Raw genomic sequence first — 14,177 nt, forward strand, 5'->3', positions numbered from 1 at the left:
CCTGATCAGTCTGCTAGTGTATAAAGGGCCTTAGATGTGTCTGAGGCTGTCTCTTGTAAGAAGCCAAGATAAAGTATTCTTATGCCAAAAACCCTCCTTTCTTCCTAAAGCGATGTCTTTCCATCTCAGTGCAGATATACAGTGCATCCAGAAAGTATTCACAGCGCTTCCCTTTTTCCACATTTTATGTTACAGCCTTATTCCAAATTGGATTAAATTCATGATTTTTTTCAAAATTCTAAACAAAAAATCCCATGTACATAAGTATTCACAGCCTTTGCTCAAAACTTTGTTGAACTACCTTTGGCACCAATTACAGCCTGGTTATAAAAGGTGAAGGCGCCTGGTTATAGTGTCTTGGCCCTTGATGTGATGCTAATACCTGCTGCCCTTTTTTATTTTAATGGTGGTATGCCAAAAAAATATATTTTCACTCATTCACCAATTACAGCCTCAAGTCTTTTTGAGTATGATGCTACAAGCTTGGCACACCTATTTTTGGGCAGTTTCTCCCATTCTTCCTTGCAGGACCTCTCAAGCTCCATCAGGTTGGATGAGGAGCGTCCGTACACAGCCATTTTCAGATCTCTCCAGAAATGTTCAATTGGGTTCAAGTCTGGGCTCTGGCTGGGCCACTCAAGGACATTCACAGAGTTGTCCCTTAGCCGCTCCTTTGTTATCTTGGCTGTGTGCTTAGGGTCGTTGTCCTGTTGGAAGATGAATATTCACCCCAGTCTGAGGTCCAAAGCGCTCTGGAGCACGTTGTTATCAAGGAGGTTCCTGTACATTGCTGCATTCATCTTTCCTTCAATCCTGACTAGTCTCCCAGTTCTTGCTGCTGAAAAACATCCCCACGGCATGATGCTGCTTCCATACCGGCCTAAGTGGTGGAGTGTTGCAGAGATGGTTGTTCTGGAAGGTTTTCCTCTCTCCACAGAGAAACACTGGAGCTCTGTCAGAGTGACCATTTTGTTCTTGGTCACTTCCCTGATTAAGTCTCTTCTCCCCCGATTGCTCAGTTTTGGCCGGCGGTTCCACAAATCTTCCATTTACTGATGATGGAGGCCACTGTGCTCATTCTAACCGTCAATGCTGCCATAATCTTTCTGTACCCTTCCCCAGATCTGTTCTTTGATACAATCCAGTCTCGGAGGTTTACAAACAATTCCTTGGACTTCATGGCTTGGTTTGTGGTCTTAAATGCACTGACTATGGGACCTTGTATAGACAGGTGTTGGCCTTTCCAAATAATGTCCAATCAACTGAATTTACCACAGGTGAACGCCAATCAAATTGTAGAAACATCTCAAGGATGATCATTGGAAACGGGATGCACCTGAGCTCAATTTTGTCATGGCAAAGGTTGTGATTACTTATGTACATGTGATTTTTTTTTTTAAGACATATGCAAAGTTTTTAAACAAACTTCTTTCATGTTGTCATTATGGGATATTATTTGTAGAATTTTGAGGAAAACAATGAATTTTATCAATTTTGGAATAAGGCTGTAACATAACAAAACATGCAAAGAGTAAAGCACTGGGAATACTTTCCAGTTGCACTGTAGTTCTTCCTTGTGACCTACAGCAAAGCAACCAAAACAGATTGCCTGGATGTGATCAGAGCCTACCTCAAACCTAAGACAACTAATCTCAAGAGCTTACACCCTAACGGACAAAGCACCTTCTGCACTAATACATGCACATTCTATCCGATTGGTAGATGTTTACTGGGCATTCTGACACTGGGCCACTGTTGAACATTTTTGTAAGGCCACCACCTGGTTATGTGCCCATACCGTTTTAAAGTTCTACCAGGTGGATGTCCATTTTTTTGCAGACTCTGTTGCCTTTGATTTTGACTATAACTCCTTATCTACTGACACTTTGTGTTGAGAATCTTAAGATGGCTCATGTTGGGTCACGCAGTTCATTGCACCTGTGGGTGGTTCAGGTCCTATCTCTAAGCTGGGCACCTGGGGCGTTAAAACCCAAGGGCAGAATATAGAATATTTGACACAGTCCTGACCTCAGTATCTGAGGAAAGGGATTTAGGAGTAATTATTTCAGAAGACTTAAAGGTGGGAAGACAATGTAATAGAGCAGCACGAAATGCCAGCAGAATGCTTGGATGTATAGGGAGAGGTATAAGCAGTAGAAAGAGAGAAGTGCTTATGCCGCTGTACAGAACACTGGTGAGACCTTACTTGGAGTATTGTGCGCAGTACTGGAGGCCATATCTCCAGAAGGATATAGATACTCTAGAGAGAGTTCAGGGAAGAGCTACTAAACTAGTACATGGATTGCAGGAAAAAACTTACCAGGAAAGGTTAAAGGACCTTAACATGTATTGCTTGGAAGAAAGAAGAGACAGAGGGGATATAATAGAAACTTTTAAATACATAAAGGGAATCAACTCGGTAAAGGAGGAGAGCATATTTAAAAGAAGAAAAACTACCACAAGAGGACACAGTTTTAAATTAGAGGGGCAAAGGTTTAAAAGTAATATGAGGAAGTATTACTTTACTGAGAGAGTAGTGGATGCATGGAATAACCTTCCTGCAGAAGTGGTTTCTGCAAATACAGTGAAGGAGTTTAAGCATGCATGGGATAGGCATAAGGCTATCCTTCATATAAGATAGGGCCAGGGACTATTCATAGGATTCAGATATATTGGGCAGACTAGATGGACCAAATGGTTCTTATCTGCCGACACATTCTATGTTTCTATGTCTTTAGGATCAATTGCTTCCTCTGATATCGAGACTGCTTCACTGGTTGTGTGTGTTGCTTGCAGCATCGTGCACCAGTTCCTATGCAAGGCTACCACTTGTTTTTCCTCTTCTCATGTTTTTGTTCTACCAGGTGGAGGTTATAGACATAGTTACATAGTTACATAGTTACATAGTAGGCGAGGTTGAATAAAGACAATAGTCCATCCAGTTCAACCTGTGTAGGTGTGTGTGACTGTAATCATCTAACATAGCCCTCAATCTCCTGATCCTTGAGATGTAAGTCTAAGAGTCTTTTGAAAGTCACCATACTACCCGCAGAAACCACCTCTTGTGGTAGACAATTCCACAATCTTGTAGCCCTAACAGTAAAGAACCCCCCACGTTGCCTGAGGTTAAAACGCTTCTCCTCTAATCGCATTGTATGTCCTCGAGTCCTCATGCAATTCCTTCGAATGAACAGCTTTTCTTCTAAGCTGAGATCCCCATTAAGATATTTATAAATTGCTATCATGTCCCCTCTCAGACGTCTTTTCTCCAGGGAAAATAAATCGAGCGATTGCAGCCGCTCTTCATAGGTAAGGTCCTCCAACCCCCTAATCAGTTTAGTTGCCCTTCTCTGGACTTTCTCCAGCTCCAACACATCCCTCCTGAGGACTGGCGACCAGAACTGGACAGAATACTCCAGATGCGGTCGGACCAGAGTTTTATAAAGTGGAAGGATTATAGTCTTATCTCTGGAATACATCCCTTTCTTTATGCATGCTAATATTCTGTTGGCTTTGGAAGCTGCCGCTTGGCATTGCATGCTGTTGCCTAATCTATCATCAACTAAGACTCCCAAATCTTTCTCCATTTTTGATTCCCCCAAGGGTTCCCCTCCTAACGTGTATTGTGTTTTTATGTTTTTGGTCCCCAAGTGCAAAACCTTACACTTCTCCACATTAAACCTCATTTGCCATGTCGTTGCCCACTCCGTAATTTTGTCCAGGTCATTCTGTAGGATATCTGCTTCATGCTGTGCAGTTATTGCCCTGGCCAATTTTGTGTCATCTGCAAAAACTGATAACGAACTACTGACCCCGTCCTCAATGCTGTTTATGAATAAATTGAACAAGGTTGGTCCCAGGACTGAGCCCTGGGGCACCCCGCTTACTACCTCAGACCAGTCTGAGTATGCGCTGTTTATTACTACCCTTTGGACACGGCCTTTTAGCCAATTCCGTATCCAAGAGCAAACCCTGCTGTCGATACCTGCAGACCTTATTTTATAAATTAAGCGCTTGTGGGGAACTGTATCAAACGCCTTTTCAGGTATAGGTCCTTAAGCTGGCACTTAGTCTGCAGGCAACCCAAAATTTGCAGTTGTTCTTAGGCTTGTTAGTGTTTGTTTCCTGGTTGCCCACCCCTCAGTTGGACTGCTTTTGGATGTCAAGAAACTGAAGACTTCCTGTGTCCCTTCAAAAATTGAAAAATGTAATTATTTTTGTACATACCATAAACACACACTGCAGTAATCATGGTATATCTGCATTGCTGTGCATCTTGAGTGGAACCCCAGCCACAAATACAGTAAGAATCCGTGCACATGTTCTATAGAGTACCATGATGTGCAGCTGTGAACACTTGTGCATTCACGTCAATGCCTTGAGGTGTGATAAGGATCAGGTGTGCGGTGCTGCATTTGCATGTGTTAGTTACCAATTAAAAATGAACGCACAATCTGTTATCTGCAAAGGCAGAGGTGTGAATCCCCCCATAAGCATTAGTTTACCAATGTACGTTTATAAATATCCTGGTTTTAAAGGGATTAAAACATTGTATTGATTTTTTTTGTTCAGCCAGTGACCAGCTTTCATGTGAAAGTTATCTGTGTGTCTGTGGAGCTGCCCAATCGTGTTTTCAGTATAGAGAAGCACAATCTTTGCGTAATTGGCTGCAGTGAAGAGTACAAGTAACATTAGCAATATAAAAGAAAAGACGGCTATGCAGACTCTTCTTTTTTTTTTTTTTTAACAAAAAATTGCTTTTTTTTTTTCCTTTTTTTTTTTTATTTGCATTTACTAATATTAATTTTCTCTATTTGCATTTGATATTAAGTTGCTATCATGTGACATTTTATTCTTTAGGGCCACTGCTTTCGGAAAATATATAACTGTTTAGGGGTTTAAAGTATAAGCCCAATTCCAAAAAAGTTGGGACACTACAAATTGTGAATAAAAACAGAATGCAATGATCTGGAAGTTTCAAATTTCAATATTTTAATCAGAATACAACATAGATGACATATCAAATGTTTAAACTGGGAAAATGTATAATTTTAAGGGAAAAATAAGTTGATTTTTAATTTCATGGCATCAACACATCTCAAAAAAGTTGGGACAAGGCCATGTTTACCACTGTGTGGCATCCCCTCTTTTTATAAGTCTGCAAATGTCTGGGGACTGAGGAGACAAATTGCTCAAGTTTAGGAATAGGAATGTTGTCCCATTCTTGTCTAATACAGGCTTCTAGTTGCTCAACTATCTTAGGTCTTCTTTGTCACATCTTCCTCTTTATGATGTGCCAAATGTTTTCTATGGGTGAAAGATCTGGACTGCAGGCTGGCCATTTCAGTCCCCGGATCCTTCTTCTACGCAGCCATGATGTTGTAATTGATGCAGTATGTGGTCTGGCATTGTCATGTTGGAAAATGCAAGGTCTTCCCTGAAAGAGATGACGTCTGGATGGGAGCATATATTCTAGAACTTGGATATACCTTTCAGCATTGATGGTGCCTTTCCAGATGTGTAAGCTGCCTATGCCACATGCATTCATGCAACCCCATACCGTCAGAGATGCAGGCTTCTGAACTGAGCGCTGATAACAACGTGGATTGTCCTTGTCCTCTTTAGGCCAGATGACTTCAAATTTTGATTTGTCTGACCACAGAAGAGTTTTCCACTTTTCTCTGGGCCAAGGCTCATTTAAAATGGACTTTAGCAAACGCCTGCGCTTCTGAATCATGTTTAGACATAGCTTCTTTTTTGGCCTATATAGTTTTAGTCGGCAAAGGCGAATGTGGAACGGTGTCGAATGGTGCATTGTGTTCACAGACAAGGTTTCCTGGAAGTATTCCTGAGCCCATGTTGTGATTTCCATTACAGTATCATTCCTGTATGTGATGCAGTGCCGTCTAAGGGCCCGAAGATCACGGGCATCCAGTATGGTTTTCCGGCCTTGACCCTTACGCACAGAGATTGTTCCAGATTTTCTGAATCTTTGGATGATATTATACACTGTAGATGATAATAACTTCAAAATCTTTGCAATTTTCTCTGAGAAACTCCTTTCTGATATTGCTCCACTATTTTTCGCCGCAGCATTGGGGGAATTGGTGATCCTCTGCCCATCTTGACTTCTGAGAGACACTGCCACTCTAAGAGGCTCTTTTTTATACCCAATCATGTTGCCAATTGACCTAATAAGTTGCAAATTGGTCCTCCAGCTGTTCCTTGTATGTACATTTAACTTTTCCGGCCTCTTATTGCTACCTGTCCCAACGCTTTTGGAATGTGTAGCTCTCATGAAATCCAAAATTAGCCCATATTTGGCATTACATTTCAAAATGTCTCACTTTCAACCATTGATATGTTATCTATATTATATTGTGAATAAAATATAAGTTTATGAGATTTGTAAATTAGTCCATTTCTTTTTTACTCACAATTTGTAGTGTCATAACCTTTTTGGAATTGAGTTGTAACTTTGTAGCAATAACTGTACATTTTCAAGTTTGTAACATAACTTCCTAGGGTAGAAAATCAGTTAAAGATGCCTCTACTCTGCATGCGAGTCCACTTCTGGTGTCTGCACAGTATTTTAATTATGTTTTATGTTAGGGTCAGGAAAGTGATTCTTCTGAGACGTCAGTGCGTGGACCCAGAATCAAACATGTCTGCCGAAGAGCTGCTGTGGCTTTGGGCCGCAAGAGAGCGGTGTTTCCTGATGACATGCCTACGCTGAGTGCCTTACCCTGGGAAGAAAGAGAGAAGGTTCTGTCTTCCATGGGCAATGATGGTAAGATTTATGAAGTTTAGAACGTAAAAGGCTTTTTGAGAGTTTGCATGTTCCTCCTTTTTACATTTCCTCCTTTTTATTAAAACAGAGCTAAACTTCCCTTTCCTTCAACAGCCTCCATTCCTCACTGTACCATCATCTTCTTCTGGGTGCCAGTCTTCAGTCTACTTTATTGGCTGATGTGGGATGAGGTCTTTCCTTTGCTTGGGCCGTAGTCAGTCATCCTGGCACACAGGAACAGTGCCGGTGATGTAAGCAGAGCTGCACAAGGTTCCCTTTATCCCTCTCATACCACCAGTTCCAAATGTAAGCCAGAAAACATCTTTTGTGGAAAAAAATTGGCCTCTTTACTAACTAGCTAAGGCTGGCTCCAAACCCTCTTCACAGTGATGGGACACTCCCACTTGTCAAAATGGAACATCTGTCAGCCTTCTGGTTTCAGGAAATCTTAAATGTCTGAGTCCAGATTGTCATTTCCATGGGCTACAAATTTGAGTTCACATCTCCTCCCTAGTTACATGCTTTCAAGCTTAATTGTCTCCCAGGTAAGACCAGCACAGCTCTTTTTGCTGTCATTCAGTAGCTTCTATCTCAGGGGGTCATTACCCCAGTACCAAAAAATAAATTCTTTCAGGGTTTCTACTCAAACCTCTATACTGTTCCAAAACCAAATTGAAGAGTCTGGTCCATTCTGGATTGAATGACTCAACTTTTTTCTACAGGTTCAGAAGTTTATGCATGCCTCTCTTTTTCAAGGACACTTTCTGGCTTCAGTAGACATTCAGGATACTTAAACTTTACCATCTTTTCTCCCTATCAGTGCTATCTGCATTTTGCTGTGGGCAATCAGTATTACTAGTTTGTCGCCCTATGGTTTGGCATATCCTTAGCCCTCAAGGTTTTGACACAGGTGCTTGCCCCAGTCTACGCTCTTCTCTGTGTTTAAGAGACTCATGTTGTGGAGTACTTGAATGTTCTCCAAAAGGATCAGTCCCCCCTATCCCTGTTAGCCAATGTCCAGCAGACACTGCAGACTTCCTAAAAGTTCAGTTGGATCCTCAACCCACAGAAGTCATTACTGGAACTGTCTTACAGATAGGAGTACTTAGGCCTGACGTTTGACACTGCGCTTTCAGTATCTTTATATCTTGGTTAACTTACTGCTCATATCATGACCAAGGAGGCACCAGAAGTCATGCCACCCAAATGGAAGCAAACGTGATCCTCTCTTGGGCAGAGCTACACAATTGTACTGCTGTCTGCCATCCACATCCCAGGTGTTGGACATTGGCAGGCCTACTTTCTTGGTCATCAGCATCTAGATTATGGGAATGGGCTCTCTATCTAGAGGGATTGCAAGCCTTTTGCCACAGGTGGGCAAAGCCAGACATGAATTACCTGGCATCTAGATTCTCAAACACAGACAGGTTTTTAGCCAGGTCCAGGAACCCTCTTGACTTCAAAATCGACGCTCTGGTGACGCCATGGGATTAGAACACTCTAAACTACACCTTTCAACCTCTCACATCACCCCTCATCTGCTCCACATGATTGAGGTGGAGAGCATTGTGGTAATTCTGATTTACGGACTTTGCCCAGGATTATATAATTTTTAAACCTGCTCAAACTCCTAGCAGACTCTCCGTGTGCCCTCCTGGATTGTCAAGATCTACTGCCGCAAAGGCCAGTACACCATTCTGCTTCTTGGTTGCTGGCCTTGATGCCATGGCTGTTGAAGCCCAAGTACTGCGGGGCAGCAGCCTGTTAGATCTAGACATTGATCGTTCATCGACAGGCGCAGCTCAATCTATTCAGAGACTATAGGGTTATGCTCCTCCCTTCAGGAATAGGCACTAGGCAGGAAAAAAGCTTAACCACACCTATGAGGGCTGTCCATGCAGGCATAACCCCACACACTCTGCTATCATCAAGCAGTTTTGTTTCTGCCTAGTTTAAGTATTAGGACCTAGCTTCCTGCTGGGACTTCGGTCTTAGCTATTATGGGAAGGTTTGTTTGTGATTTTTTTATTTTCTCTAGTTAGTTCCTGAGGACCAAGATCCAGAGGAACTACAAGCAACAGCCGGCTGAGGTTTCGTACTGGATAATCTAGATCCTTAAGGTCTCCCAGCCTGGCCAGCGAGCATGAGTAGGTTATAGTCCAGAACTAGGCCTTGCCACGACAGTGCCCACGATGAATGGGGACGACCTGCGAGTGGATGTCTCGCTGGGATGCACACGACCTGGAACGCCCTGAGTCGCAGCTTCCCCTAGGCTGACAGCCCCCCCTTCCGGGATGGGAGGTGATCTGTTTCAGAATGGCACCCACCTGGTACCATGGTATGTTGAGTAAATTGTCCCCCCAAAAACCCCTGGCGGTCTCAGGACGGACGTGGGCCCTTCCCTGGAATAGTCTGACCTTAGGGGGCTACCTCGGGTTCCCCTGGCACCTCGGAGGACTAGTCCTGTGTACCCCTCGGCATTCCCCTACCCCTAACAGGTTTTTACCTTGGCGGGGGTGGTAATAATACGGCCGTTGTTGCGCTTATTTGAGGGGGGTGACTTGTCCTGTGTGGGCCCCTGGTCAGGGACCTTCCGATGCCTATTGTTGTGGGCCCCCTTTTCGGGGTCCAGGAGACCGCATGGTGCGCTGCGGGGGCTGCCATTTTGCTATGGATCATAATTTTTTATTTTCATTAGATTATATGGGCAGCCATTTTCTATAATTCCCCATTGAGAATTCATGAGCGGCCATCTTCCTGAGGTTCATACGCTGTTCAGGCATGTGGCATGGCTTTTTAAATATAGAGTTTTCTCTTCCTATTCCTGTACAGTCAGTGTCAGTTTCATTTTTGCACAGATCGTGCTGGAAGTCTCCTCTGTCGTCTGGTAACGTTCTACTGGGGTTCCCTGTGGGTTTTTCTTCATCCACTCTATTATCTTATAATAACCAGGGATTGTGAGCCCGCACTTATAGCGGTGGGACTGCGTTTTTGGCGGTCTTGAATTTTAAAAAGTGTACAATGAAGTCCCTGGATAATATTTCACCTGCAGACCGCCTGGGAGTGACTGCGGGACCTTCTGCTTCACAGTCTCAGCCAGAGATTGCAGCTTTTTTGCAAAATCTGATGTCTAAGGTAGATTTTGTCATTGCTAGTGCTGCCAGCCGCAAACGCCCTCCGCCCTCACCTCCATCAGCAGGGTCTTCGAACTCTGAGATAGACATGGCCACCGCAGACCACCCTGAGGGGTTGGTGTCGTTGCATTCTGACTGTGAAGAGGACCTGTCTTCCTTTGCCGCCGCGCGGGATCGCGCTTTTGTGGAAGCCCTGATATTTTCAGTGCGGGAAACTTTAAAATTGGCTGATGAACCCACACACTGGGTAGGCAGGCAGGTGTCTTTTTGGCTCCAGCAAATCCTATAAATCGGGCAAGGTGTTCCCTTGTCCAGAATTGTTTCATACTATTGTGGATGAACAATGGCGGCGCATTAAGCACATTAGTGGTGCCTAAGCGTTTTGCACGCCGTTACCCCTTTGCGCAGGCAGTGTCCGCTAGGTGGACTGTACCACCAAAAATTGATCCCCCGGTGTCCAGGTTGAATAAAGCAACTCTGGTACCGGTGGAAGAGTCTCCAACTTTTGAGGTCCCATGGATAGACGGGTGGAATCCTTATCCCGCCATTTACATGTGGTAGCAGGTCACATATTAAGGACTACCTTTGTAAGAAGTCCTCGTCTGCATGAAGGGGCACCTTCACTTGGTTCTGGGGTGGGGGGACGTCTTTGTTTCTTTCTGGAACCCTGGACCTCCTTGATTCAGGAAAAATGGGTTCACAAACTGATCTGATCTTGGTACGAATTCAAATTCTGGTCTCGCCCGTTGGACAGGTTCTTCCCGTCCAATCTTCGACTATCCCCAGTCTGGTTAAGGGACTTGTGGGGGGCATTTCACTATTTGCAGTCGCAAGGAGTGATTGTACCAGTTCCTTTTCAGCAATGGTTTCAAGGGTTTTATTCAAACCTCTTCACTGTGCCCAGGAAGGAAGGCAAGGTGCGTCCCATCCTGGATCTCAAGGCCCTGAACCGCTTTGTGTTGGTACAGAAGTTTCGGATGGAATCCATCCGCACAATAGTGGCGTCACTACACCAGGGAGATTTCTTAGCCTCCATAGATATCAAGGACGCATATCTACACATCCCTATTTACGCTGGACACCAGCGGTGTCTTCGCTTTGCGATCGCAGAGGAGCATTATCAATTTGTGGCGTTACCCTTTGGTCTCGCCTCAGCTCCCAGTGTTTAGCAAGGTCTTAGCACTAGTATTGGCATTGCTAGGCCAGCAGGGGATTGCGGTACCGGGTTACCTAGAAGATTTCCTGTTGAGAGCGGACTCTCCTTCAGTCTTGTTGAGGGATCTGATGGTCACTGTCAGAACTCTGCAGGATTTCGGTTCGAACATCAATTTCAAGAAATCCGCGCTGACACCTGTCTTGAGACTGGATTATCTGTGCTTGACTCTGGTTTCAGCCTTAGTCAAGGTGTTTCTTACCCCCGGACAAGCTGCAAAAGTTGGAGGAGGCGATTCAGTTTTTGTTGGCAAGCAATCTGTCCTCTCTGCATACGGGCCTTGGGTCTGATGCTATCAACCTTCGAGGCAGTTCAGTTTTTTCTTCAGCAAGTGAAATGCATGCTCAGTCGGATTCAGGTCAGGTGATTGACTTGGCCATTGCATAACATTCCACTTCTTTCCCTTAGAAAACTCTACTCTCCCTTTAAACTCTCCCTTTAAAAACTCTCCCTTTAAAAATCTCTTAAAAAACGGTATGCTTCGGGTCATTGTCCATCTGCACTGTTAAGCGCCGTCCAATGAGTTCTGAAGCATTTGGCTGAATATGAGCAGATAATATTGCCAGAAACACTTCAGAATTCATCCTGCTGCTTTTGTCAGCAGTCACATCATCAATAAATACGAGAACCAGTTCCATTGGCAGCCATACATGCCCACGCCATGACACTACCACCACCATGCTTAACTGATGAGGTGGTATGCTTTGGATGAGGAGCAGTTCCTTTCCTTCTATATACTCTTCTCTTCCCATCACTCTAGTACAAGTTGATCTTGGTCTCATCTGTCCATAGGATGTTGTTCCAGAACTGTGAAGGCTTTTTTAGATGTTGTTTGGCAAACTCTAATCTGACCTTCCTGTTTTTGAGGCCCACCAATGGTTTACATCTTGTGGTGAACCATCTGTATTCACTCTGGTGAAGTCTTCTCTTGATTGTTGACTTTGACACACATACACCTACCTCCTGAAGAGTGTTCTTGATCTGGCCAACTGTTGTGAAGGGTGTTTTCCTCACCAGGGAAAGAATTATTCGGTCATCCACCACAGTTGTTTTCCATGGTCTTCCGAGTCTTTTGGTGTTGCTGAGCTCACCGGTGCGTTCTTTCTTTTTAAGGGTGTTCCAAACAGTTGATTTGGCCACACCTAATGTTTTTGCTATCTCTCTGATGGGTTTGTTTTGTTTTTTCAGCCTAATGATGGCTTGCTTCACTGATAGTGACAGCTCTTTGGATCTCATATTGAGAGTTGACAGCAACAGATTCCAAATGCAAATAGCACACTTGAAATAATGAACTCTGGACCTTTTATCTGCTCCTTGTAAATGGGATAATGAGGAAATAACACACACATGGCCATGGAACAGCTGAGCAGCCAATTGTCCCATTACTTTTGGTCCCTTAAAAAATGGGAGGCACATATACAAACTGTTGTAATTCCTACACCTTTCACCTGATTTTGGATATACTGCTTTGGGACATCCCTATAGTCTGTGAATAGATGGAGCTGCGTCTGTCGGTGAACGATAGAGAAAACTGGATTTTTGTAAGAACTTACCGTAAAATCTTTTTCTCTGAAGTTCGACAGACGCAGCACTGCCCCTCTACTTCTGAGTGAATGTTTTTTTTTTTTTTCTATTCTAAACACTGCTTGTTCCTAAACTGCTTGATGATAGCAGAGTGTGTGGGGTTATACCTGCAGGGACAGCCCCCATAAGTGTGGTTACGTTTTTTTTCCTTCATAATGCCTATTCCTAAAAGGGAGGAGCATAACCCTATAGTTCTAACTAGATGGAGCTGTGTCTGTCGATGAACTTCAGAGAAAAGGATTTTACGGTAAGTTCTTACAAAATTCAGTTTTTGCTTTGTACCGGCCAAAGATGTTTCATCCTAGAAAGTAATCTGTGGGATGCATTCTGTTCTTCCTGCATTCTGGTCTTGATCAGCATTGGCTTAAGAGTATTCTCAGAGGGCAAAAATCTGCTTTGGCAATTCTATTTTAGAGACCATTGGCCTTCTATGTGGAACCTTTATCAGGTTCTTTCGTCTCATCAGAAGCCACCCTTCGCAAACCTATTTGGGGTATTTCCTTGTATGGCCTTTCTTGTTGCTGCCCGTAAAATCAATTTCTTGGAATACAGTACAGGAAATAAGCCCCCCTTCTTGCTTTTTTTTTTTTTTTATATTATAGTGACCTCCCTATTGCTACCTGGATGTGGGGCTGGGGACATCACAGCAGCTTTTTTTTTTTTTTTTTTTTTTTTTAACCAGTTAAGTTAGCTGAATATAATCCATGGTAAAGACTTAAGATCCTATGTCCCATACTTTTATTTTAGGGTGATGCTTCTCTTGAGGAATGCTGGCCATACATGTATACATTTTTATTCAGAAATTTTTGTTTCAAGAAAATTCGTTTGATTTTCTAATCGTTAGTGGGGTCAAATCGATGTCCGTTTTTAACTGCAGTGACTGGAAAATTTGAAGGGGCAGGAAGGAAAACGTTTCTCGGATCAACAAATTTTTGGGCAGTATATGTGGTTATCGCTCAGAAATTACATTCATTTTAAAATTAAATGTTAAAAGCAAAAGACAATTTCTCTGTCGCTCATTGACAGACGTAGTCTTCTTGATTCACAAGAACTGGGTTATGTTGTCTCCGCAGGAGTAGGACTAGGCAGAAAAGAAAAAACATTCTGGCTCCACCCTAGGGGCAGTCCCAGAGGGTATATCCTCCCTCTCTCTGCTACAAGGCATCAGTTTTTTTCTGTCTAGTCAGGAGTAAGGACCTAAGTTCCTTGCTGGGATCTCTGGTCCTGGCAAGATTTTTTTTTTTTAGAAAAAAAAAAAAAAAAAAAAATATTTTTTAGGTAGTTTTTCTCCAGTGTTTTTTCCTGTGAGATCTTCAAGCAAATACGCCGGACTGGGCGACACCAGTGGTCACCCCAGCCGGCCTACGAGCGCGCGCAGACCAATGCATTGCACTTGGTCGGCCACGACACATTCAAGTAAGTATGCGGGGCCGGGCGACGGGCTGGATGTTGAGAT

General features: G+C 43.5%; 1 protein-coding gene across 1 annotated transcript in view; it reads left to right on the plus strand.

Moving 5' to 3' along the window:
* The window catches only part of KMT2A (lysine methyltransferase 2A), a 342,071-nt gene that overhangs the window by 113,751 nt on the left and 214,143 nt on the right, over positions 1–14,177 (plus strand). Inside the window, exon 4 of the mRNA XM_082273407.1 lies at positions 6,613–6,790. Within this exon, the coding sequence (XP_082129533.1) occupies positions 6,613–6,790 (178 nt within the window). The remainder of the gene's footprint in view (positions 1–6,612; positions 6,791–14,177) is intronic.

The sequence above is a fragment of the Pelophylax lessonae genome (assembly GCF_965119305.1).
Source record: "Pelophylax lessonae genome assembly, chromosome: 12".
Lineage (NCBI taxonomy): Eukaryota > Metazoa > Chordata > Amphibia > Anura > Ranidae > Pelophylax > Pelophylax lessonae.